At 41.9% G+C, this 27,496-nt stretch overlaps 1 protein-coding gene across 3 annotated transcripts; it reads left to right on the top strand.

The window, feature by feature from the left end:
* Positions 1–376: 376 nt before the first annotated feature.
* LOC139153652 (CD276 antigen homolog) lies at positions 377–27,193 on the top strand. Of its 3 annotated transcripts, XM_070727871.1 has the most exons (6): positions 377–450; positions 11,182–11,514; positions 15,399–15,698; positions 20,610–20,894; positions 20,982–21,089; positions 22,528–22,777. In XM_070727871.1, exons 1-6 carry the CDS (start codon positions 396–398, stop codon positions 22,689–22,691), a joined length of 1,245 nt encoding a protein of 414 aa, XP_070583972.1. In that variant the 5' UTR covers positions 377–395; the 3' UTR covers positions 22,692–22,777. The 3 variants fall into 3 exon arrangements, with proteins under 3 accessions (XP_070583972.1, XP_070583973.1, XP_070583971.1); XM_070727872.1 differs by lacking the exon at positions 20,982–21,089 and having other exon boundaries at positions 20,610–20,752; positions 22,528–27,193; XM_070727870.1 differs by having other exon boundaries at positions 20,610–21,089; positions 22,528–27,193.
* Positions 27,194–27,496: the final 303 nt, after the last annotated feature.

Genomic DNA, 27,496 nt, shown 5'->3' with positions numbered 1-27,496 from the left:
GGAATTCTGGGAGTTGAAGTCCAGATAGCTTCAAGTTGCCAAGGTTGGGAAACACTGCTGTAAAAGCAAACGTGTTCGACTGTCTTTTGTTTCTCATCACCTTCTGATCTCGACAAGTTCGGTTTTATTTTTTATTTGAATTCAGGTAATTCGGATAAGCCACTAATTTTTGTCTTTACTTTTTTTTTAAAATAAAAAAAACCATTCCTCCCTTTTTTCGCGGGGTAACTATCGTTGATTCCTTAAATTTATTCCTAGTTGTTTACATGGGTTTTTTTCCCGATTGATCAGCAAATATTTGGTATTTTTGTGACCCCGAAAAACAGGAAGCCTTGTGCATGGGCGGATACAACTGCCGAGGAAAGCGAAACTAACATTGGGCTTAAAAAAAAAAAATGTCGCTCTCCTTCGCAGACTTCGCCTACCTTTTGCTGTTTCTGCCGTTTACACGTGAGTATCCAGAAAACCGAATCATCCAAACTCCCATAGGTGTCAGGAATGACCCGGGACTGAAAAAAGCGCTCGCTGGGAGGGAGGAAAGCGAAGCTTGCGACGGGAGAGGGACAATTTTCTGTCGGAAGGCTGGACTGAAGGACTTTTTGCTTTTTAGCTTCCTCTCATCTTCTAGGCAGAAATACAGTAACTCCGTCCCACACCTTCCCCCGCGCAAAGGGAAAAGGCGCAGCGGGTTGTCCTGGGAAAGTGTCACGGAGCCTTTTAAATCTAAGAGGAATTGCTTAAAAGGGGAGAAAAACGGTCCCGTTCAAACTCCCGCCGTTGCTCTTCTGTCGAGTAGGCGTTTGAGGCAGGAAAAAAAGTAGTTCAGAAAAGCGTTTAGAATAGAATAGAATAGCATAGCAGATTTGAAAGGGACCTTGGAGGTCTTCTAGTCCAATTCCCTGATTAGGCAGGAAACCCTGCACTATTTCAGACAGATGGTTAGCTAACATTTTCTTTAATAAAACCTTCAACACTGTCAGACTTTCTACTAAATCTGCACTTCTATTCTACTAGTTTTTCTCATCATTCCTATCACCCATTTCCTCCCATGTTGACTGTATGACTGTAACTTGTTGCTTATATCCTAAGATTTTTATTAATATTGCTTCTTCATTGCTTATATGACCCCATGACAATCATTAAGTGTTGTACCACATGATTCTTGACAAATGTATATTTTATTTTATGTATGCTGAGAGCACATGCACCAAGACAAATTCCTTATGTGTCCAATCACACTTGGCCAATAAAAATTCTATTCTATTCTATTCTATTCTCTATTCTTCAGTGTTGGAGCATTCGCAACTTCTGGAGGCAAGTTGTTCCATTGATTAATTGTTCTAAGGGCCAGGAAATTTCTCCTTAGTTCTAGGTTGCTTCTCTCCTTGTTTAGTTTCCACCCATTGCTTCTTGTTCTACCCTCAGGTGCTTTGGAGAATAGGTTGACTCCCTCTTCTTTGTGGCAACCCCTGAAATATCGAAACATTGCTATCATGTCTCTCCTAGTCCTTTTTTTTCATTAAACAAGACATAGCCAATTCCAGCAACTGTTCTTTATATATTTGAGCCTGCTGTCCCCTAATCTTCTTTGTTGCTCTTCTCTAAACTGTTTCTCCTAAGTCTAATGCAGACCTGGGTATTAACTGAGGTGGGACACAAGATATTTTATTTATTATTATTATTATTATTATTATTATTATTATTATTATTATTATTAATTTATTGGATTTGTATGCCACCCCTCTCCGCAGACTCGCAGACAAACTTTATTTATTTATTCATTTATTTATTCATTTATTCATTCATTCAATTTTATTTTGATTGATTGATTGATTGATTGGATTTATATGCCACCCGTCTCTGAGGATACAATAACTCATAACTATAACAGTTTTTCCTCGAACGCCATCACTCTACTAAAATAATTCCCTCAACACTGTCAGACTCTTTACTAAATCTGCACTTCTATTTCTACTAGTTTTTCTCATCATTCCTATCATCCTTTTCCTCCCACTTAGGACGGTATCACTGTATCCTAAGATTTTTTATTAATATTGATTGTTTCTTCATTGTTTATTTGACCCCAATGACAACCATTAAGTGTTGTGCCACATGATTCTTGACAAATGTATCTTTTTCTTTTATGTACGCTGAGAGCATATGCACCAAGACAAATTCCTTGTGTGTCCAATCACACTTGGCCAATAAAATTCAATTCCATTCAACAGCATAACGAAAATTTGTGAGAAACACTTAAATACAAGTACAGTACTGTAGAATAAAACAAGGAGCCAATCAACACTTGGCAAAAACTCTGCTCCTAGAGCGCCCCCTAGTGGGCACCGGAACACTGCACCTCCTACAGTCTGGATGTCTTTTTTACATCGTGGCAACCAAAACTGAATGCAGTATTTCAGGTCTGGCCTTACCAAGGCATTATAAAGTGGTATTAGCATTTCATGTGTTTTTTATTCTATCCCTCTGTTTATGCAGTCTAGAATGGTGTTGCCTTTTTTGGTAGCTGCAGCACACTGCTGGCTCATATTTAAATGAGTGTCTGCTAGGATTCCCAAGATCCCTCTCACAGTCACCACTAGATTAGATTAGATTAGATTTATTGGATTTATATGCCACCCCTTTCCGTAGACTCGGGGCTGCTCACAACAATGGTAAACAATACATAGTAACAAATCTAATATTTAGCAATCTAAATTACAGTTTTAAGTTAAAAAATCCAAAAGAACCCCAATATATAAAAAACAAGCACACAATCGAATCATACACAAAAACTACATGGGCAAGGGGGAGATGTTTCAATTCCCCCATGCCTGACGGCAGAGGTGGGTTTTAAGGAGTTTCCGAAAGGCAAGGAGGTTGGGAGCAATCCTAATCTCTGGGGGAAGCTGGTTCCAGAGGGTCGGGGCCACCACAGAGAAGGCTCTTCCCCTGGGCCCCGCCAGACGACATTGTTTAGTCAACTATTAAGCAAGGTACCAAAAAGTACTGTACTGTGCATTTTGTTTTTCTTGCTTAAATGTAGAACCTTACTTTTTACACCATTGAATTTCATTTTGTTAGATAGCGCCCAATGTCAAGATCCTTCTGTATCTTAAGCGTATCTTCCATCCCCATCTATCCCCTCGTCCAAGTCATTGATGAAGATGCTGAAGAGTATGGGTCTAAAACAGCCTTGGGCTACTCCACTGCATACATTCCTCCATGTAGATGTGATTCCATTGAGGATTACACATTGAGTGCTGTTGTTCAGCCAGTTCTGAATCCATCTGGTGGTGATGCTGTTTAACCCACATTTTTCTACTTTATCTATTTATTAGAATTGGAAGGGACCTTGTAGGTCATCTAGTCTGACCCCCTGCTTGAGCAAGAGATCCCACACCACCCCGGACAGATGGCAATTTAAAGTATTGAGTGTTGCAGTGTTCACAACCTCTGCAGGCAAGCCGTTCTACGGCTTGATTTTGCTTACAATCAGAAAGTTTTTCCTTATTTCCAGGTTGAATCTCTCCTTGGTCAGCTTCCATCCATATCTATCTATCTATCTATCTATCTATCTATCTATCTATCTATCTATCTATCTATCTATCTATCTATCTATCTATCTATCTATCTGATTTATATGTTGCCCCTCTCCAAGGACTCACGGCAGTTTACAACATATAAAAACAATAGAAAAATACCCTAAATCCAATTAAGTTTAAAACTAGCTAATCTAAAACCCAGTTACTTAAAAATCAATCATTCCCATTCGAACAGAAGAACATACACTTCATTCATCAGCCATGGGGCTAGAATCTAATGGCCCCAAGCCTGGCGGCATAGATGAATCTTAAGACTCTTGCAGAAGGCGAGGAGGGTGGGGGCATTGCAAACCTCTGGGGCAGGGGTCCCCAAACTTTTTACACAGGGGGCCAGTTCACTGTCCCTCGGACTGTTGGAGGGCCGGACTATAAAAAAAACCTATGAACAAATTCCTATGCACACTGCATATACCTTGTTTTAAAGTAAAAAACAAAATGGGAACATACTATTTAGAGGTGGGAGAAGATCTGAAATTCATATATGTTTATGTTTTGTTTTTAATTTTCTTTTGTTGACATCTGATTGGCTATACAAGGTTTTCTTGGCTTATGAAAAATGTATAAAGAAAGAAGGAAGCACTTTGGCATAATGGTTAATAAGTTAGAAATATAATTGGTGTTGCACTTTTTGAAGGAACATTAAGGAGGGAATTTAATTAAAAGAAAATGAATGTAACTGGATGACAAAATTAGAAAAAAAACCTTTTGCAACTTTTTTGATGATTGATATTAGTTACTAACAAAATACCACATTTTATTCATGGAAAATTAGATGGTACACTGTGTTGTTTCAATGTATGTTGAGAGAAAAATTTAAAAAAATTACCCCCCCAAAACAGTCCTTCCTTCCTCTCTCTCTCCATTTCATTCTTCCTTCCTTCCTTTCTTCCTTGTTCCCTCCATTTCTCCTTCTTTTCTTCCTTCATTCCTCTCCACTTCTCCTTCCCTCCCTCTCTTTCCCTTTTCTTTCTTTCTCTCTCTCTTTTCCCTGTGCTCTTGTCACTCACTGGCGGGCCGGATAAATGGCCTCAGTGGGCCGCATGTGGCCCACGGGCCGTAGTTTGGGGACCACTGCTCTGGGGGGAGCTGATTCCAGAGGGCCGGAGCCCCCACAAAGAAGGCTCTTGCTCTAGGCCCTGCCAAGCAACATTGTCTATTTGATAGGACCTGGAGAAGGCCAACCCTGTGGGACCTAACTGGTCGCTGGGACTCATGCGACAGAAGGGTGATGGTCCTTGGTAAAATCAAGTTTGACACCTCTGGACTAAGTCATTAGTTTTTTTATATCCCTTTGCAGCTCTCGGTGCACCAATCAAATGTCAAAGATCAAAAGATGCCTCACTTAGAAGTATTTTACTGCTATTGGTTAATATGGAAATAGATTATGAATTTCAGAAGGAATCTACGTTCAAATTTGAGTTAGTTTTATCAAGGAACCTTTATAATTGTAGTTCAGTCAAAAAATAAACCTTCCTTTACAAACCTACTCTTCACACGAAGGATATATAGTATAGGCCCATCCCAATTGTGTCTTTATTTGTCAGACATATATACATAATAAATTTAGTGCAACAAGATCAAAATGAGATGAAACAATAAATAACCATACACTAATAATGAATTACCGGTAAGCAATAAAGTTTTGTTTCAAATGGTGCATTTTGTACTATCCAATAGAACAGGGACCCTCAAATCTGGCAACTTTAAGAGTTATAGACTCCAACTCCCAGAATTCTCCAGCCAGCATAGCTGCACACAAAATCCAACCACGCCTTCTACAACTTCGTAAATAACAAACTCAAGTACTCGAGACCTCTCTCACTGCTAAAAGGACCAAACAATAAAACATGCTACGATGAAACAGTCAAAGCTAACCTCTTCAACACATTATTTGGCTAGTTGTAAATAGCAACAGCTCATACCCAAAATTCCCTAGATATATCACAACTACAACGATTTAACCTAAAAGCATTGCATGACCAACAACTTTCTCTGTCAATCGAACCTGATGGGCCATCTGCATACTTCCTAAAAAAGCTCTCCACGGCCGTAGCTGAACCACTAAGCATAATCTTTGAAAAGTCCTATAGGACTAGTTCCCTACCAAACCTACAGTCACTAGCCACAGTCATCCCCATATTCAAAAAGGGAGATCCCAGTCTAGTAAAAAAATTGCAGACCAATCTCTCTATATTGTGTCATATGCAAAGTCATGGAATCAATCATAAACCAGTCCATTACCCTCCACCTAGAAACTAACAACCTACTTTCAAACAAGTAATTTGGTTTCAGGAAAAAAAATATTCTGCAATGTAGAACAATTACACTGCAAAAACATATGGACCTCAAAACTTGGGCAGAACAATAGACACAATTTACACAGACTTCTGTAAAGCCTTCGACTCAGTGGTTCATGATAAACTATTTCTGAAACTAAAATCCTATGGCATCTTAGGATCCCTCCATAGCTGGATAACTGTGTTCCTATCAAACAGACAACAAGTGGTCAAAATAGGGAACACCCTATCTAATCCCATTCCTGTTAACAGCGGTACACTCCAAGGCAGCGTACTAGGACCAATACTATTTATACTCTATATAAATTACCTTTGTGATCAAATTACAAGTGACTGTGTTCTCTTCACTGATGATGTAAAAACCTTCAACACCACCGACAACACTGCTGCCCTCCAAAAAGACCTTGACTTAGTGTCAGAATGGTCAAACATCTGGCAACTCCAAATCTCAACCACCAAATACTCTGTCCTACACATTGGCAAAAAGAATCAGAACACCAAATACAAATTGAATAAACAAGACCTTGCAGATGATCCTCACTCTGTCAAAGTCTTTGGAATACTCATATCAAATGACCTAAGTGTCAAAGCCCACTGAAATATCATCTCCAAAAAGGCTTGAAGAGTTGTTAACCTAATCTTACGTAACTTCTTCTCTGGTAATATCATGCTACTAACCAGAGCATACAAAACATTGTCAGACCAATCCTTGAGTACAGCTCATTTTTCTGGAATATTGCATATTGGACATAAATACATTAGAGTGTTCAGAGATACTTTACGAAAAGAGCCTTCTACTCTCAACAGTATACTTTATGCAATCAGACTTGAAATCCTGGGCTTAGAAAGTTTAAAACTATGTTGCATTCGGCACAGCCTAAGCATAGCTCATAAAATTATCTGCTACAACATCCTTCCTGTCAATTACTCTTTCAGCTTCAAGCACACAATACACAAGCTCACAACAGATACAAACTCAAAACTTGACTGTAGAAAATACGACTTTAGCAACAGAATGGTTAATGCCTGGAAATCACTACCTGACTCTGTGGCTTCGTAACCTAACCTCCAAATCTCTACTCTTAGACTTTCCACTGTTGACTTTACCTGATTCCTAAGAGATCAGTAAGAGGTGTGCATAAGTGCACTAGTATGCCTACCATAGTTCCCTCTAAGCTGAGCAGTGAGCAATCGCTCACTTAAAAATCATCATCAACTCAGAGTTTTCCAAACCTGCCCAGAAGCCGAGAGGGAAAGAGTGAGAGGGAAGGAGAGAGAGAGGAAGAGAGAGAAACAGATAGAAAAAAGAGAGGAAGGAAAAGAGAAAGAAAAAGAATGGGAGTAAGGAAGAGAGAAAGAAAATCAAAATCTAGTTTGAAACTAGCTCAACTATTTAAGTGGCATTTTGATATTGATAGAGTTGCCCTATTATGAGCTCACTGTTATAGACACACAGTACAGTATTTTATTTTGAAATTCTCTGAGGCAAAACAGGGTGGGTTTTTTATTTATTTGTTTGTTTGTTTGTTTATTTATTTATTATTTCTGTGCCGCCCAGTCCCGAAGGGACTGCCGCTCAGACACTATACTTTTCCGCCCACCCCCCCAAAAAAATTAGAGGGAACACTGATGCCTACCATCCCTGTCCCTCAGTATCCGTCTTATGTATATAAACAATGTTATATCTATGTATATTACTATTACCTACTTGACAAAATAAATAAAAATAAATAAAATTAAAAAGTCTTAAAGTTTGAAGAACTCTGCAATAGAACAATCTTCACTTTTTCACAAGGCCATTACTGAGGGCCCAGCCTGCCTTCTGAAGAGGCACCATGGGGGGGGGGGATTAATATTTTCTGGCTTCAACCCCTTCCTAGCTCACAGAGAGCTTCAGTGATACAGTGGTTAGAGTGCAGTACTGCAAACTACTTCTGCTCATTACCAGCTGCCAGCAGTTTGGCAGATCGAATCTCAGTAAGCTCAAGGTTGATTCAGCCTTCTATCCTTCCAAGGTCAGTAAAATGAGGACCCAGATTGTTGGGGGCAATATGTTGACTCTCTATTAACCGCTTAGACTCCCTCCTAGTGACTGCTTTGCTTAAAGATGGAATTTATTTATTTATTTATTATTTAGATTTGTATGCCGCCCCTCTCCGCAGACTCGGGGCAGCTCACAACAAAGTGAAAAACAATTTACAACAAATCTAAATTACTGTTTAAAAATATTTTAAAAACCCCATTTTCTAAACAAACATACATACAGACATACCATTCATAAATTGTATATGCCCGGGGGAGATGTCTCAGTTCCCCCATGCCTGACGACAAAGGTGGGTCTTAAGGAGCTTACGAAAGGCAAGGAGAGTAGGGGCAGTTCTAATCTCCAGGGGGAGTTGGTTCCAGAGGGCCGGGGCCGCCACAGAGAAGGCTCTTCCCCTGGGCCCGCCAACCGACATTGTTTAGTTGACGGGACCCGGAGAAGGCCCACTCTGTGGGACCTAATCGGTCGCTGGGATTCGTGCGGCAGAAGGCGGTCTCGAAGATATTCTGGTCCAGTGCCATGAAGGGCTTTAAAGGTCATAACCAACACTTTGAATTGTGACTGGAAATTGATCGGCAACCAATGCAGACTGCGGACTGTTGGTGAAACATGGGCATACCTAGGTAAGCCCATGACTGCTCTCGCAGCTGCATTCTGCACGATCTGGAGTTTCCGAACACTCTTCAAAGGTAGCCCCATGTAGAGAGCATTACAGTAGTCGAACCTCGAGGTGATGAGGGCATGAGCGACTGTGAGCACTGAGTCCCGGTCCAGATAGGGCCGCAACTGGTGCACCAGGCGAACCTGGGCAAACGCCCCCCTCGCCACAGCTGAAAGATGGTTCTCTAATGTGAGCTGTGGATCGAGAAGGACGCCCAAGTTGCGGACCCTCTCCGAGGGGGTCAATAATTCCCCCCCCAGGGTAATGGACGGACAGATGGAATTGTCCTTGGGAGGCAAAACCCACAGCCACTCCGTCTTATCCGGGTTGAGTTTGAGTCTGTTGACACCCATCCAGGCCCCAACAGCCTCCAGACACCGGCACATCACTTCCACTGCTTCGTTGACTGGACATGGGGTGGAGATGTAAAGCTGGGTATCATCAGCGTACTGGTGTTTGTTAAGCGAGGATTTCCTGGCAGTGGTTCTCAACCTGGGAGTTGGGACCCCTTTGGGGGTAGAATTTCACAGGGGTCATCTAAGACCATGGGAAAAGACAAATTTATAATCTGACCAATCAAGGCATTTACGGTGGGGTTGTCCCTCTGACTTTCAGCTTAAAGCACTATTAGAAGAATTGGTTGGGGGTCACCACAACATGAGAAACATAGTAACATAGAAGACTGACGGCAGAAAAAGACCTCATGGTCCATCTAGTCTGCCCTTATACTATTTTTTGTATTTTATCTTAGGATGGATATATGTTTATCCTAGGCATGTTTAAATTCAGTTACTGTGGATTTACCAACCATGTCTGCTGGAAGTTTGTTCCAAGGATCTACTACGCTTTCAGTAAAATAATATTTTCTCATGTTGCTTTTGATCTTTCCCCCAACTAACTTCAGATTGTGTCCCCTTGTCCTTGTGTTCACTTTCCTGTTAAAAACACTTCCCTCCTGAACCTTATTTAACCCTTTGACATATTTAAATGTTTCGATCATGTCCCCCCTTATCCTTCTGTCCTCCAGACTATACAGATGAGGAACTGTATTAAGGGGTTGTGACATCAGAAAGGTTGAGAACCACTGCCTTAGACAAAGCTGTAAAGCACTGTGAAACGATATAAATGCTATTGCTAAAAGCTTGGAGAACAAACTTAGATTCTGATGGGAAAATCTCTTCAGATGGGTTGATCTCAACTGAAAAGACCTCTAGATACAAAAACTAGAGGCAAGGACAGTTCCCCCCTCCCCATATCATGACTCTGCTATACAACTATTTCCCACAACGACTATAACTTTGTGTTTGTATCTTATGATTTATGATTATTTTTTCGATTACAGTGATCCCTCGGTTAGCGCGGGGGTTACGTTCCAAGACCTCCCGCGCTAACCGATTTCCGCGTTATACTGGATGCGGAAGTAAAAACACCATCTGCGCATGCGCGCCCTTTGTTCCATGGCCGCACATGCGCAGAAGGTGGAGCGACGCAAGTTCGGAGGCTGGCAATGCAATGGTGATTTTTCCGGGCTCCTCGCCGCTACCCACAGGGCAGCGCTGGCGGCAATGGCAATGGCAACCCTCCCTCCTTCCCTCCTTCCCTTCTCTCCCTCCCTCCTTCCCTCCTTCCTTCCTCTCACCGGCTTTCTTGGGGCAGCGCTGGCGGCAATGGCAATGGCAACCCTCCCTCCTTCCCTTCTCTCCCTCCCTCCTTCCTTCCCTCCTTCCCTTCTCTCCCTCCCTCCTTCCCTCCTTCCCTCCTCTCACCAATCAGCAATCAGTATGACGTCATCGGGCGGGAAAAACCGTGGTGTAGGGAAAAAAACGCGGACTTATTTTTTAATTAATATTTTTTGAAAAACCGCGTTGCAGCGTTTCGCGCTAATCGAGAATGCGCAAATCGAGGGATCACTGTAGTATATTTATTATTTATCAGTATAACTACCGGTAATTATAAAATTATGTTAATTGGTTATTTAGTATCCTATGACTATTACTGAGTGCTGTCTGTTGCAATTTATGATTATTGTGTTTTATGATTATAATCATGATTTATCACTTGTTGTGGACAGCTTATGCACCAGAGACAAATTCCTTGGGTTTCCAATTACACTTGGCCAATAAATAATTCTCTTCCTTTCCCTCCCTTCCTCGTCTAACTAAAATAGACAATCTTGACCTTATGTGGATGCCAGGACACATACAGAGAGTTCTTGACTTATGACCATAATTGAGCCCAACATTTCTGATGCTAAGTGAAACATTTGTTAAGTGATTGTGCTCCATTTTACAATCTTTATTGCCACAGCTGTTAAGTGAATCACTGCAGTTGTTAATAAAACAACTGTTAAATAAATCTGATTGGCTTTTTTGTAAGATGTTCGTAATCACGGGACTCCAGGCCTTTGCAACCATAATAAATATGTGTCAGTGACCAAATGTCTGCAACGGCTATAAGTGTGATAAACAGTCAATTTCAGTACCATTGTGATTTTGAACAGACACTGTGAACTGTGAGGACCATCAGTAGTGCCTGGTTGGTTTTCTAACAGAAATTCTTCCTGTTTCCTTTCTTTTTCAGAGGCAGCTTTGACCGTTACAGTCCCCGAAGGCCCAATCCAAGCCAAACCAAATTCCGATGTCCTGCTGCCTTGTTACTTTGAGCACTCTTCTGGGTACATAGATCCCAAACGCCTGGCTGTGAAATGGCGAGTGGGTTCAAGAGTTATTGCTGCATTTGAAGATGACTTAAAAGTCTTTCGCCCAGGGGCAAAGATGTCTCCTGAAGCATTGCTACGGGGCAATGCCAGCCTTCTGCTTCCAAGTGTTCAAGACGCAGATAGCAGTACTTACACTTGCTTTGTTATCCACAGCCCTGACAATGAACAGAAGTCAATAGAGTTGAGAGTGGAAGGTAAAGGAAACCAAGGGAAACGGGATGAGGGTCATATGATAACCTTAAAAATATTTATAGTGTGAAGGCAACACAGGTTTTTAAAAATAGGTTTTATTACAGTGTTTTATCTTTAAAAACAACATTAAAACAACCACAAAAACAAAACATAATACAGTAGTACCTCTAGATAGGAGCTGCTCCACATGCGAGTATTCCATTACGAGCCGAGACGCGAGCAAAGTTTCTGTTTGACACCCGAGCTCAAATTCGGGATACGTGCCGAGCTTCCACTAGGTGGCGCAAGAATTCCTTGCTTCCAGTTATCTTGGTGCGAAAAACAAAGTCTAAAGGCATTCGTTCAAGATGCGAGTTGATCAACATACGAGCTCGGGTCTGGAACGAATTAAACTCGCATGTCGAGGTACCACTGTATAACTTACCATACCATATCATACATACCATACCATATAAAAACATTTTCATTTTATAGCATTGGTGTAGGATGTCTCCGTGACGTCAAAGCTCCGCCCTTGGGATTCCCCACCTCTGAGTCTCCCGACCGGCCGACAGCTCCATGGCTCTTCTGCGAAGGTCACAGCCTGGCGGTGGCGCTTCTCAACATTCAAGAGAATGCCGAACCCGAACTTTTGCTGAACTTCTGGGTTCGGTGTTCGGGAGAAGGCCGAGAAGCCCCCTGGCTGTTTCAGAAGGTGACAGACGGGCGGCGGCACTTCTGGGCATTCTTGTTCTCTCTGAAATCCATATTGTGTCATATCTTTTTTATATCTGGAATTTGCAGGTAGGGCCACCAGTCTATTTTTATACCAACCAAAGGCAAATCCTGATTTGATTTAAGATTATCTTGGTCATCCAGCACTTTATAGGTCACTTTCTTATCCAAATCTAAAACATTAGCATACATTGTTGCTTCCATGGGAGATTACCATTTTGGAATTTTAATATAGTATTTTTCTTTAATTTCCAGCCAATCTTCTAATAATGCTCCCCTTATGTAATGTCTCTGAAAGTATTTTTGTAATTTATGTATAACATACCAGCCTACCTGTAGATCATGAACTCTATAATTAGTATTCTTTTATTGTTGAGTAAAATCCATTGCCTCAGCCATATTACTGCTGCCGCTTGATGGTAAAATTCCCAATCTGAGTGTCCAAATCCTCCTCTATTTCTCTTATCTTATAACTGTTTTATTTTTATCCTAGCCTTCTTCCCATTCCAAATAAATTTTAAAATTGTTTTGTTTAGATCTGTATAATAAAATTTCCCTAGTTTTATTGGAACTGTTCGAAATAAATAAATAATTTTTGGTAATATATTAGTTCTATGGTGGCTATTCTCCCAATTAAATAAATTTGTAATTTGGTCTAATTTTCCTGATTTTTCTGTATTTTTTGTATCACTTTACAATAATTATCTTCTTTTATTGAAGAATATTTTGCCGTCATCCAAAGCCTAGATCTGGAACAGACCTGGGCATTTTACAATCTGCAGGCCACATCCCGGTTGCAGAAGGAGCATTGGCAGCAGGGTCAGGGTTAAAGGGGGCAGAGATTGGGTGGCTAGAGGGCAGGGGGTAGCAGTCATTGGCTCTTTGGAAAAAGTACGGTAATTGCCTACCCGATGGTTAGGCAAGGTTGGCTCTTCTATGATTTGTGGACTTCAACTCCCAGAATTCCTGAGCCAATCATGCTAGCTCAGGAATTCTGGGAGTTGAAGTTCACATCTCATAGAAGAGCCAACTTCACCTACCCCTAGTCTATCCCGATCAAGGCCACAATTTTAAAAGCGTTAAGGGGGAAATTAGGAGTCACTGACTAGATTTAGATTAGATTTAGATTTATTGGATTTATATGCCACCCCTCTCCGCAAACTATTAATGATGCTAAAAGATACATGACTTAGAGAAAGAAGGTAGCAATTATTAAGTAATAAACAACAAAGGAAGAGGATGTTTCGCTGTTCTAAACCACCTTTCTTTTTGTAAGGCATACCCTCTGACCTCCATTTCTACGAGAATATAAATAAAACAAGGAAATACTGTACTACACATATGTGCATTCCTACTGGTTCTAACTGGTTCTTTAGAACTGTTAGTAACTCAGTGATGACATCATGTAGCCAGTTCTGTCGGTGTCTCCATGTGCGCCGCCATCTTGGATTTTGCTTTTATGCATGCATAGAAGCTATTTTTTGATTACTGTGCGCATGGCATGACCTAAGCAAATTAGCAACAAAAGGATCCAGAACCCAAAACACACACACACACACACACACACACATTAGAATGAATACGTAAATAAAACAGTGTCCTAGCATATCTACCTATGCTATCTGTATCACCTGTCATTAGATATTGCTGTTCTGGGGATTAGCCATTATTTGAGCTGGGTTGTTGACCACTGGAGAGATTATTATCAGTAGTTTCTCCCTTTTCTTTGAATTTCCTCCCTAGAAATGTTTGCTAGTTTGGTTTGCCCATAGAATTACTTGCCAATCAAAACCCTTCATGTTGTTAGACTCTGTCCTTTGACTTTACTACAGTGTTTGTTACATACTAATGCTGTAATCATACAACTTTTATAGTACACATTTTGTACACATGAATATAATTTTTTAATTTGTGTCTGTGCGTTTCAGTAAATTCATAAGTAACAGAAATAGATGCAACCTCTACCTTTTACGGAGTTAAATGCATCTTTCTGTAACTTGAATACATGTTTACTGCAATGTTTATGTGCACCTGTTTATTGACCCAGAGTAATAGCACTTAGACTTACATACCACTTCACAGTGCTTTACAGCCCTCTCTAAGCAGTTTGCAGAGAGTCAGCATGGGTCCTCATTTTACCCACCTTGGAAGGATGGAAGGTTGAGTCAACCTTGAGCCGGTGGTGAGATTTGAACTGGTGAACTAGAGCCAGCAATCAGCAGAAGCAGCTTGCAGTACTGCACTCTAACCAATGCGTCACCAAGGCTCAACTAAGAAAGTTGGGACGGGTAGGTGCAGATGTTTAGACATTTCATTCCTTCAGTGCCACCTCATTTGTCACAAAATTATAGCTTTGCAATATTTCCTGTAGGAAACTAACAATCTTTCTATTCTTGTTTTTGGAATGTTCCCATTCTCTCTTGTATGTGTCTTCCAGATGTTGACGTGCACATTTCCAAGCAGTATTGAATAGCAGTGGATGGTGGATGGTGAATCACGGCTGTTGGCCTTCAATGCTGATTAACAGATTTCATAGATAGATAGATAGATTTTTATTGGCCAAGTGTGATTGGACACACAAGGAATTTGTCTTGGTGCATATGCTCTCAGCGTACATAAAATAAAATATACATTTGTCAAGAATCATGTGGTACGACACTTAATGATTGTCATAGGGGTCAAATAAGCAATGAAGAAGCAATATTAATAAAAATCTTAGGATATAAGGAACAAGTTACAGTCATACAGTCAACATGGGAGGAAATGGGTGATAGGAATGATGAGAAAAACTAGTAGAATAGAAGTGCAGATTTAGTAGAAAGTCTGACAGTGTTGAGGGAATTATTTGTTTAGTAGAGTGATGGCGTTCGGAAAAAAACTGTTCTTGTGTCTAGTTGTCTTGGTGTGCAGTGCTCTGTAGTGACGTTTTGAGGGTAGGAGTTGAAACAATTTGTGTCCAGGATGTGAGGGGTCAGTAAATATTTTCCCCACCCTCTTTTTGACTCGTGCAGTAAACAGGTCCTCAATGGAAGGCAGGTGGGCAGCCATTGTTTTTTCTGCAGTTCTGATTATCCTCTGAAGTCTGTGTCGGTCTTGTTGGGTTGCAGCACAGATTTAACAGATTTCATTGGGTCATAGTAAGAATGTTTTCTTCTCTCCTCTCTGTTCCCAGCTCCACCACTTGTTAAACTTGGCTCCACAACAGTGCAGTTGGAAGAGCCAAGCACAGTTGTGTGTACAGCAACAGATTTCTATCCCGGCAATATATCCATCACGTGGTTCCGAAATGAAAGGATTATTCAAAGACCCGAATCGCCTCCTGTTCAACCCAGCACCAGCCAATTGTTCAGAGCAGAAAGTGTCTTGAAGCTCACACCAGACTTTTCGGATGCCAACGTCAGCTTCTCTTGCCATATTGATCACCAAGCACTCAAAGTGGCAAAAGTAATAATATTCCAGCTGCACTTGCAAGGCAAGTATAACTTTTTACTCAGAAAGTAAGGAATCCAGGCAGTCTTTCTCCAGCTGTCCAATCACAGCCTCTTTATTTAAGCTATTTTAAGATCACGTGAAGTGTTAATACCACTTTATAAGGCCTTGGTAAGGCCACACTTGGAATAATGCATTCAGTTTTGGTGGATGCAAAAAGGATATTGAGACTGTAGAAAAAGTGCAGACAAGAGCAACAAAGATGATTAGGGGACTGGAGGCTAAAACATATGAAGAGTGGTTGCAGGCATAGTTCCCTCTAAGCTGAGCAGTGAGCAATCGCTCACTTAAAAATCATCATCAACTCAGAGTTTTCCAAACCTGCCCAGAAGCCGAGAGGGAAAGAGTGAGAGGGAAGGAGAGAGAGAGGAAGAGAGAGAAACAGATAGAAAAAAGAGAGGAAGGAAAAGAGAAAGAAAAAGAATGGGAGTAAGGAAGAGAGAAAGAAAATCAAAATCTAGTTTGAAACTAGCTCAACTATTTAAGTGGCATTTTGATATTGATAGAGTTGCCCTATTATGAGCTCACTGTTATAGACACACAGTACAGTATTTTATTTTGAAATTCTCTGAGGCAAAACAGGGTTGTTTGTTTGTTTGTTTGTTTGTTTGTTTATTTATTTATTTATTATTTCTGTGCCGCCCAGTCCCGAAGGGACTACCGCTCAGACACTATACTTTTCCGCCCACCCCCCCAAAAAATTAGAGGGAACACTGGTTGCAGGAACTGGGCATGGCTAGTTTAATGAAAAGAAGGACCAGGGGAGACATGATAGCAGTGTTCCAATATCTCAGGGGTTGCCGCAAAGAAGTGGGAGTCAACCTATTCTCCAAAGCATCTGAGGGTAGAACAAGAAGCAATGTGTGGAAACTAAATAAGGAGAGAAGTAACTTAGAACTAAGGAGAAATTTCCTGACAGTCAGAATGGTTGCCCAGTGGAACAGCTTGCATCCAGAAGTTGTAAATGCCCCAATACTAGACGTTTTTAAGCAGATGTTGGATAACCATCTGTCTGAGGTAGTGTAGGGTTTCCTCCAGGGAGTTGGACTAGAAGACCTCCAAGGTCTCTTCCAACTCTGTTGTGGTTGTAATTGTGGTTGTTGTTGTTGTTGTTATTATTATTATTATTATTATTATTATTATTATTATTATTATGGCAGCGCTCAGTTCACAAAATGAAGAAAACATCATCTTGCTTATTTTTTAATTTTTTAAAAAAATCTTTGTTGCCTCTATTTATGTGATCCAGACAGTGAGAAACCCTTATCTTACAAACCCTTACCAATTAAACCACACTGTTGTGTAGCAAGAACCAGCCACTAACGTGACTCCTCAGAAGGTTGAAAGCTAGCTTTAGTTTCAACTTGGAGACATTTTCTGTCTTATGGATAGTTCACTCTTTCAACTAATCTGAATTTCATGAAAGAAGAGAAGCTATTGGGCACTTGTATGTTTTCTCATGGTAAGTTGAAAGATACCACATGGTGTTTTTTATAAGGTTGCCCCAGAGAATATGCACAATTTGGATATCTGCTGAAGGGGTGAAAAAAGATTATAATACTAAATTGTGCCTCCTATAAAATCAGAACACGGCACACCATTTTGACAAGATTGCACTGTTCAGACACAGTGGTACACAATCTAAGATCCCAGTGCTACCAATAGCTCCCCAAACATTGGATGTGGATCCCAGAGCTGTTGCTCTGGGTCAGGGGAAGAGAGAAATAAAAATACAGTGATACCTCGTCTTACGAACTTAATTGGTTCCGGGAGGAGTTTCGTAAGGCGAAACGTTCGTAAGACGAAACAATGTTTCCCATAGGAAACAATCTAAAGGGGATTAATGCGTGCAAGGAAAAAAAATCACAAAAACGGTGCTCTGCTGGGCATCACCGCCTGGCTGTCACCTTTTGAAACAGCCAGGGGGCTTCTTGGCATTCTCCCAAACCCGAAAGGTTCGGCAAAAGTTCGGGTTCAGGTTCGGGAGGCTGGCCAGGAAGGACGTCTCCGTGACGTCAAACCTCCACCCATGGAATTCGCTATTGGGATTCCCCACCTCCGTTTGAGACTCCTGACTGGCCCACAACTCCGTGGCTCTTCTGCAAAGCTGACAGCCAGGCGGCGGCACTTCTCGGCGGCCAACCAAACGCCGAACTTTTGCCAAAATTCCGGGTTCTGGAGAACACCGAGAAGCCCCCCCCCCCCCCGGCTGTTTCAAAAGGTGACAGCTGGGCGGCGGCGCTTCTCAGCCGAACGCCGAACCCGAATTTTTGCCGAACCTCTGGGCTCAGCGTTTGCGGCAGCGGGTTCGCAAGGTGAAAAAAGTTTGTAAAAAGAGGCACAAAAGTCCCGAACCCCGGGTTCGTATCTCGAAAAGTTTGTGAGATGAGGGGTTCGTATCACGAGGTACTATTGTATAAGAGTATTGCAGCAACTTCATATATCTCTAATGGTACCATGTTTCCCCGAAAATAAGACACTGTCTTATATTAATTTTTGCTCCAAAAGTTGTGCTACGTCTTATTTTCAGGGGGTGCCTTATATTTCTCAAATAAGACAAATTCACAGGCAGAAAAGCTGACACCCCCAAAGAAAGTGTACCGTATGGTACACTGATTAAGGTAGGGTACCTGTCAGTATGGCACACACACACACAAACGACGGCACTTATATGGTACAACAGTATTCCCACTATTGCAGCTTCCGGCCACCAGAGGCACTACAGTCTACGCACTGTAGTGGAGACTGTAATGGCGGTGAGACAGCAGCAGACTGTGTCTGCTGTACTGGATGGTACAAAGCGATGGAAGGGGCCAGCAGGGGACACCACATTATTACGGTACCGCTATGAACAGCTTTGAATGGTACCGTATGTTTCTCCACCGTACCGTATGTAAACTTGACTACGCCTTATTTTCGGGGGGTACCTTATATTAGCAAATTCTGCAAAACCTCTGACATGCCTTACTTTCGGGGTACGTCTTATTTTCGGGGAAACAAGGTAGTTGTTCAAAGTGCAGGTAATGAAAAAAGAGCAAATCACCTCCTCCCCCAAGCAAGTAGGAAAACATAACATAACAAAATAATAATCTTTACTGCAGAAGCTGAATCCCTAGCACAAAAGCTTCAGAATCAAGTCCTTCACAAAGAGGGGGAATAAACCCGAAGCAGCTAAACATAATAGCTGTTTTGAATTTTCAAACGTGCGTGTGTCTGAAATTTGTACCTGTGAATTTTTGGGAGGATTCTACCAGAGAGCCCGACAGAACACCGGCTGACTGACGAAGTCTGGGAGGGCGCTTTGCTTGTTTCTGTGGCCTAGTTGCTGATATGCCATGGCCGGGTCCTGGTCCACAAACCAGAGATTGGGGACTTCTAGAATAGAATTTTTTTTATTATTGGCCAAGTGTGATTGGACACACAAGGAATTTGTCTTGGTGTATATGCTCTCAGCGTACATAAAATAAAATATACATTTGTCAAGAATCATGTGGTACGACACTTAATGATTGTCATAGGGGTCAAATAAGCAATGAAGAAGCAATATTAATAAAAATCTTAGGATATAAGCAACAAGTTACAGTCATACAGTCAACATGGGAGGAAATGGGTGATAGGAATGATGAGAAAAACTAGTAGAATAGAAGTGCAGATTTAGTAGAAAGTCTGACAAGTGTTGAGGGAATTATTTGTTAAGTGAATCACTAGAGATGTTAAATTAGTAACACAATTGTGAAGTGAATCTGGCCTCCCCATTCAGTTTGCTTATCAGAAGGTCCCAAATGTGAATTGCGTGATTCTGGGATACTCCAGCTGTCAAAAATGCATGCCTTGCTAATCATCTGAATTTTGATCACGTCTGTTAGACTTCTGCAAAGGTTGTAAGTGTGAAAAATGGTCACAACACACTTTCTTTCACTGCCACTGTAACTTCAAATGGTCACTAAATAAATGGTTGTAGACTGAGGAAACCTTTAATCCCAGATGGGTCCAAAGTGGCTTCAAGGAACTGGGAACTGATGGTGGGAATTGTCTATTGCAGTGTTTCTCAACCTTGGCGGCAGCCGGCTGTTGTGGTTAGCTCTGGCCCAGCTCCTGCCCCAAGGACTGTGGATGTGGGGGAGACATCCACATGCTGCAGGCCTGTTTTGCCCCCCGTGGAATCTGATGATGAAGGCTCCTCTGACCAAGAAGACATGAGTGACAGGGAGGAGGAGACTGTGGCAGACAGCTCAGAAGGAGATCAATTATCTAGCTCCTCCTTGGATTCAGAACAAGGGTTAATGATACAGCCACGCATGTGGAGAGCGATGCATAGGCAACAACAACTGAGAGATTATTATCAAAGAAAATGAGGCCACCTGTGGTTGGGTGGGGCTGTGGTAATTAGTGAGGCTGCTATAAATAGCAGCCTGTGGGTTTGGCCATTGTGGCGTATTATCTGATCGTTATGTTTCATGACTGCTTTGATGACTTTGACTTTTTGTGTGCTGATTTTTCCCTGCTTTGAACCTAAACCAGAGCAAAGTGTGTTTCACTTTGTGAAAGAAGGACTTTGAATTGCCTCACAGCTGCAAGCTAAGTATCACAGGACTGATAAGGGACTTGTATAAATTACCAGTTTGTTTGGAGACGAGTGCTCTTTGCTATACCAAAAGAGGGCTTAGTTTAAGTGAATTTTCATTATAAAGAACATTGTTTTGAATTTTCAAACGTGTGTGTGTCTGAAATTTGTACCTGTGAATTTTTGGGAGGATTCTACCAGAGAGCCCGACAGAACACCGGCTGACTGAGGAAGTCTGGGAATTGAAGTCCATTCATCTTCAAGTTGCCAAAGTTGAGAAATACTGGCCTATTGGAAGCAGGACTTCAATTTTCCTTCCTCTCTTTGCAGCTCGGCCCGTCCTTCGGGTGATAACAAAGCCACCACGGGAAAGATTTGAAGTAGCTGTGTGCACCCTGAGCAAATTCTATCCCTCTCGCATCAACGTTCAGTGGTTGCAAGACGGAGTGCCACAAGACCAAGTGAAGTCGGAGGTGAACCATATGAACAATGGGATGTTTTCCATCCACAGTGTCTTATTCCCACAGAAAAGTGATGTTGAAGTCACTTATGTTTGCCGAGCAGAACACGAAGCTCTTGAGACCCCACTGAAAGAGTCTGTCCTTTGGCAGCCAGGTGAGGGAGATGAGATTGTTCATGCCAGTCTCCCAGTTACCAAAAGTACTAGATATACATTTTCTCTCTCACCTTCTCGGCCCACAGTTGCTCCTACCATTCCATTAACTTCAGTGACTCCTTGGCCGGGTATTGCTATTGGTTTCGTGTCTGCATTCATACTGGGAGTTGGAATAGGATACTGTATATCTAAAGGTGAGCTTTCACATGTAAAAAATGAAGGGTTTAATGGCAGTTGTGAACTGCGGGAACAAAACAAAGTACAGTGAAAAAATTAGAATACAGTGATCCCTCGAGTTTCGCGATCTCGAGTTTCGCGAAACGCCATATCGCGAGTTTTCAACCCGGAAGTAAACTCCACCATCTGCGCATGCGTGCCCTTCCACGCATGCGTAGATGGTGGAGTTTCCCCGCTGGGCAGAGGCTTCCCTGGGTCTTCCCCCTCTTGCCCTGGTAAGACAGCATCGGCGCGAGCAACGGCGTGGGCGGGCGGGCGGCACGCGCGCGGGAAACCCCACCTCCGCCTCCCAGCTGGGGAGCGGACCTAGGGAGTCCCCAAGCGCGCGCGCTTTCCCCAGCAACGCGCGCGCGGTGGGGACTCCCTCCCCAGCTGGGGAGCGGACCTAGGGAGTCCCCAAGCGCGCGCGCTTTCCCCAGCAACGCGCGCGGGGTGGGGACTCCCTCCCCAGCTGGGGAGCGGACCTAGGGAGTCCCCAAGCGCGCGCGCTTTCCCCAGCAACGCGCGCGCGGTGGGGACTCCCTCCCCAGCTGGGGAGCGGACCTAGGGAGTCCCCAAGCGCGCGCGCTTTCCCCAGCAACGCGCGCACGGTGGGGACTCCCTAGCTCCGCTTCCCAGCTGGGGAGCGGAGCTGGGATGTCCCCAAGCGCGCGTGCACCCCAGGCGCGAGCAACGGGGTGGGCGGGCGAAGGGCGGCCGGCAGTGGAAGCAAAAACACCATCTGCGCACGCGCAGATGGTGTTTTTACTTCCGCACCGCTACTTCGCGAAAAATCGATCTTCGCGAGGGGTCCTGGAACGGAACCCTCGCGATGATCGAGGGATCACTGTAGAAGGGTTGGTGGTGGTGGGAAAACTACAGCTAGTCCTTGACATGACTATAATTGAGCCCAAAGTTATAGCCATAGGTTGTTGTAGGCCTAGGTTAAGGCAACACATGACCAGACCCAAATTTTTGGGAAATTTTTGTGGTAGTTGTTAAGCGAATACAGTGGTCATTAAGAAAATCCATTTCCTCAATGACCTTTCTGAGTCAGAAACTGGAAGTAAATGTTGGCAGCTGACAAACAAGTTGCAAATTATGGTCATATGATTGAGATGCTATACAGAGAGTAAAGAAGAGTCAGTTGCCCAAAGCCCAAGTTTGATCACATGCCAAATATATGGCTGTCCTAATTGAAAACAAATTATAAAGAACTCTGTGAAGGTCTGAAGTACATTTTAAAGTGAGCTTCTCCGATTCCATGGAGAGGGGTGGCATACAAATCTATTTTTTATTATTATTATTATTATTATTATTATTATTATTATTATTTATTAATTAATTAAGGCACCAATGATAAATTAACATGTGCTTTGTAATTACAGTTTTAATTTTTTTCTCCTCTATTTACAGCCAAGAATAAAAGAGTTACAAACTCATTCAATGAGAAAAGTACTCTCCAAAAGAGCGAAGAAGAGCAGGCACTTGACAGGTACTCAAAATCCAAGACAGAAGAGACCAGGAGTGAACTCATACGTACAGATGATTCAACAGATGTGGAAGGGTCCGCCTTGTAGGTCATCTAGCCCAACCCCGCCCCTCAGCTCAAGCAGGAGACCCTGCACCATTTCCGACAAAATAGTAGTCTGTTCTATTCTTGAAAGTCTCAAGTGTTGAAGCTCCCACAACTTCCAAAGGCAAGCTGTTCCATTGGTTGATTGTTCTCACTGCCAGGAAGTTTCTCCTTATTTCCAGGTTGAATCTCTCCTTATCAGTTTCCATTCATTATTTCTTGTCTGCCCTTCAGGTGCTTTGGAGAATAGCTTGATTCCTTCCTGTCTATGGCAGCCCCTCAAATATTGGGACGCTACTTTCATGTTTCCTCTGATCCATCTCTTTTTTTAAAAAAATATAATTTTTATTGATTTTTTAAATAATTTTACAAAAAACATAAAACATAAAAGTGTGCCATCACCAAACAGAAACAAAACCCCTTCACCAGGGAAGATTCAATTTTGATCCATCTCTTCACAGGAAACTCACAATGCCCAGTTTCTGTAACCATTCTTCATATGTTTCAGTTTCCAGTTCCCTAATCATCCTGGTTGATCTCTGCACTTTTTCTAGAGTCTCAATGTCTTTTTAATAGCTCGGTCAACCAAACTGGGTGCAGTACTCTGGTGTGGTCTAACTAAGGTTTTAAAGAGTGGTATTAGTACTTCACTACTGTGTTTCCCCGAAAATAAGATCCTGTCTTATACAGTGATACCTTGTCTTACAAACTTAATTGGTTCCGGGACGAGGTCCTTAAGGTGAAAAGTTTGTAAGACGAAACAATGTTTCCCATAGGAATCAATGGAAAAGCGATTAATGCATGCAAGCCCAAAATTCACCCCTTTTGCCAGCCAAAGCGCCCCTTTTTGTGCTGCTGGGATTCCCCTGAGGCTTCCCTCCATAGGAAACCCCACCTCCGGACTTCTGGGTTTTTGCGATGCTGCGGGGGAATCCCAGCAGGGGAATCCCAGCATTGCAAAAACAAGCGCTTCGCTGGCAAGGGAAGTCCGGAGGTGGGGTTTCCCATGGAGGGGAGCCTCAGGGGAATCCCAGCGGTGCAAAAACGGGTGCTTCGCTGGCAATGGGAGTCTGGAGGCGGGGCATCCCAGCGGCGGCAGTGGGTTTGTAAGGTGAAAATAGTTTGTAAGAAGAGGCAAAAAAAATCTTAAACCCCGGGTTTGTATCTCGAAAAGTTTGTATGATGAGGCGTTTGTAAGATGAGGTATCACTGTATATTTTTTAATCCTGAAATAAGCACTTGGCCTTATTGCCATGCACTCAGAAGCCTGATTGGGCTTATTATCAGGGGGATGTCTTATTTTGGGAGAAACAAGTTAGATCTAGATTGTATCCGTCTGTTAATGCAACTTAGGATTGCACTGGCTTTTTTTTGGCTGCCACTGCATACTACTGGTTCATGTTTAGCTGGTTGTCCACTAGGACTCTAAGATCCTCCAAGATGATGTACACGAACAATGACTTTGGATGATTACTATATATATTCCACTGAGAAATGTGATCTGTGTAAAGTAAGCTACAGATTTCTCTTTGGAGATCTGCATAGTCCATTGTTCCCTTCCCTGTTTTAAGGAAACCCCAAATATGTGAAGGCAAGGCATTGTGAAAGACAAGAAGTGGAAATTGCTCTTTGGAATAAGCCATCAGTCCCAGATTTCTACTTTTCATTTTTTTAAAAAAATCAAGCTATTTTACAAATTATGTGAAACAAAACACTAACCATCTCCTTTAATTAATTATTGGGAAAGGATTTGATGGGAAAAGCTTTCTGTTTTCTTTTAACTTTCTAGCTAGATGTATGCAAAAGATTTAGAAATGGAAAAACTTCAAATTTGAACTACCCTATTTTAAAGATGAAACAATTATTTCAAGTGGAAAAATAGACTGCTTCGATCAGCTTGGAAGCTTTTCCAAACCAAAATAGTTGCTAGATATTCAAAATAGACCTGTTTGAATATCAAACATTTTATTTATTCATTTGTTCTTCGCCGTTCATGTCTGATTCTTCGCAACTTTACAGCTACGTGCTCTCCATGCCAGGGGTCTGAAACCTTGGCAAAGCTGGCTGAGAAACTCTGGGAGTTGAAGTACACGGCTCTTAAAGTTGCCAAGATTGAAGACCCCTGCTTCATGCTATCCTATCAATCACAGCTTTTTTTCCCCAATTCTTGGATGTTCATCTTTGTATCAGCTTAGATTGTATTAAGCCAGCGAGTTCTTTGCAGCCCCTTTTTTCTAACCTTTTCTAGCATCTTTGACTTGTCCAATGAATTTGCACGCATGACATGGCCAAAGTAAATAAGACATTGTGCTGTTTCTGGTTCAATATGATTGAACACCTTTTAGTTAAGTTAGTTAGCTTCTATATTCCTGGAGGGGTCTGTAATATGGTAAATGATTTAGCGTTACTAGATAAATGGTCAAAGCAATGGAAACTGCAGTTTAATGTTTCCAAATGTAAAATAATGCACTTGGGGAAAAGGAATCCTCAATCTGAGTATTGCATTGGCAGTTCTGTGTTAGCAAAAACTTCAGAAGAGAAGGATTTAGGGGTAGTGATTTCTGACAGTCTCAAAATGGGTGAACAGTGTGGTCGGGCGGTAGGAAAGGCAAGTAGGATGCTTGGCTGCATAGCTAGGGGTATAACAAGCAGGAAGAGGGAGATTGTGATCCCCTTATATAGAGCGCTGGTGAGACCACATTTGGAGTACTGTGTTCAGTTCTGGAGACCTCACCTACAAAAAGATATTGACAAAATTGAACGGGTCCAAAGACGGGCTACAAGAATGGTGGAAGGTCTTAAGTATAAAACGTATCAGGAAAGACTGAATGAACTCAATCTGTATAGTCTGGAAGACAGAAGGAAAAGGGGGGACATGATCGAAACATTTAAATATGTTAAAGGGTTAAATAGGGTTCAGGAGGGAAGTGTTTTTAACAGGAAAGTGAACACAAGAACAAGGGGACACAATCTGAAGTTAGTTGGGGGAAAGATCAAAGGCAACATGAGAAAATATTATTTTACTGAAAGAGTAGTAGATCCTTGGAACAAACTTCCAGCAGACGTGGTTGGGAAATCCACAGTAACTGAATTTAAACATGCCTGGGATAAACATATATCCATCCTAAGATAAAATACAGGAAATAGTAAAAGGGCAGACTAGATGGACCAAGAGGTCTTTTTCTGCCGTCAGTCTTCTATGTTTCTATGTTTCTATTAGCTGCTCTAGATGCCCATGGTATATAGAATAATTTATGCCAGCGAGCATCTGTTTTATAAACTCCTGTTTTTCAATCAGAGAGGCTGTGATTGGCATGCACCTAGATTAAAGTACAGGTACTTGCAACAGTTCATTGAGTGCAGTGGTTCTCAACCTGGGGGTCAGGACCCCTTTGGGGGTCGAATGACCGTTTCACAGGGGTCACCTAAGACCATGGGAAAAGACAAATTTTTCATGGTGTTAGGAACTAAAGCTTCTATTCTGGCACCTTGTTTACAATCTGACCAATCAGGTGTTTACAGTGGGGGTATCCCTCTGACCTTCCTGCCAATCAGCTTAAAGATCTGTGGGGAGAATTGGCGCTAGACTTATGGTTGGGGGTCACCACAACATGAGGAACAGTATTAAGGGCTCATGGCATTAGAAAGGTTGAGAACCACTGGTTTATTGACTGTTCAAGGTTACAATGGCTTATGACACAACTGTGACTTATGACTGCTTTTCAGAGTTATGATCTTTGCAGCATTCCCATGATTATGTGATCAAAATTCAGGTGCTTGGCAGCTGGTTCATATCCACAACTTGCTGTGTCCCAAGGTCATGTCATCACCTTTAGTGACCTTCTGATCACAAAGGTCACCGTAGAAGCCATGACCGACTGCAATGGTTCACTTAACAGGTGTGACAAGAAAGGTTGCAAAATGCAGCAGAATTCACTTAACAAATGTTTTACTTAACAATAGAAATTTTGGGTTCAGTTTTGGCCATAAGTCAAAGATTACTTCTACAAACTTACTGAGCTATTTTTCTTTTTTAAAATTCCTTAACGGGTCTTGTACATTTTTTAAAAAAAAAACCCAGAAATTTAAGATGTTTTAGTGTTATTTTATCTGCCTGTTGAGCCTTGAATGAAAAATATTTCATATTATTTTAAATTAAAATAAGAACGGTGTGTATAAAGGTAGGAAATCAACAAGAAAATTATGTTTGGGTGGAGTTAATGAGTTTCTGAAAAAGAAGGAACTGAGCAGTTTAAAGAAGGGAATATAATGTATGAAAGGGATGTGGAAGTAAGGTTTCAAGATTAGAAAGGAATGAAAAGATATAATAAGTGTTGCTGATACAAATTTAGCTACTTTCCTGCTTTTGCATGCTTACTATTGTTTTTTATATTTTTTGTGCTTTGCATGAAACTGCTTTACCCAAAATATAATAGGAAGAAAGTATGCTGTGTATTTATTACATAGAAATAAATAAATACCCGAGTTTCTATATGTTTTTCAAAATAATTCTACCAATGTTCATTCTATCATGTTCATTATTAGAACTGTGTTGCAGAAAGTTGGGAGTAAAAGTGGGAAATATCAATGTAAATTACTTTTCTGTACTCCTATGCATCATATCCTACATGGCATCAGGCGGGGTCATCTTCTGCCTCATATATCCCAGCGGCCAGTCAGGTTCCACAGAGTTGGCCTTCTCCAGGTCCCGTCAACCAGGCAATATCATCTGGCGGAGCTTAGGGGAAGAGCCTTCTCTGTGGCGGTCCCAGCCCTCTGGAATAAACTACCACCCCCTGCCGGAGATTC

This window comes from Erythrolamprus reginae, chromosome Z, assembly GCF_031021105.1.
Source record: "Erythrolamprus reginae isolate rEryReg1 chromosome Z, rEryReg1.hap1, whole genome shotgun sequence".
Classification (NCBI taxonomy): Eukaryota; Metazoa; Chordata; class Lepidosauria; order Squamata; family Dipsadidae; genus Erythrolamprus; species Erythrolamprus reginae.
The sequence above is the reverse complement of the archived record's forward strand: the minus strand, read 5'-3'. Positions and strand labels throughout refer to the sequence as shown.

Excerpts from the sequence above, each read along its gene's own strand:
- LOC139153652 (XM_070727870.1), top strand. The coding sequence starts at position 396 with ATGTCGCTCTCCTTCGCAGACTTCGCCTACCTTTTGCTGTTTCTGCCG. Across the intron at positions 11,515-15,398 it reads AATAGAGTTGAGAGTGGAAG|CTCCACCACTTGTTAAACTT; the intron begins GTAAAGGAAACC and ends CTCTGTTCCCAG. Across the intron at positions 15,699-20,609 it reads ATTCCAGCTGCACTTGCAAG|CTCGGCCCGTCCTTCGGGTG; the intron begins GCAAGTATAACT and ends CTCTCTTTGCAG.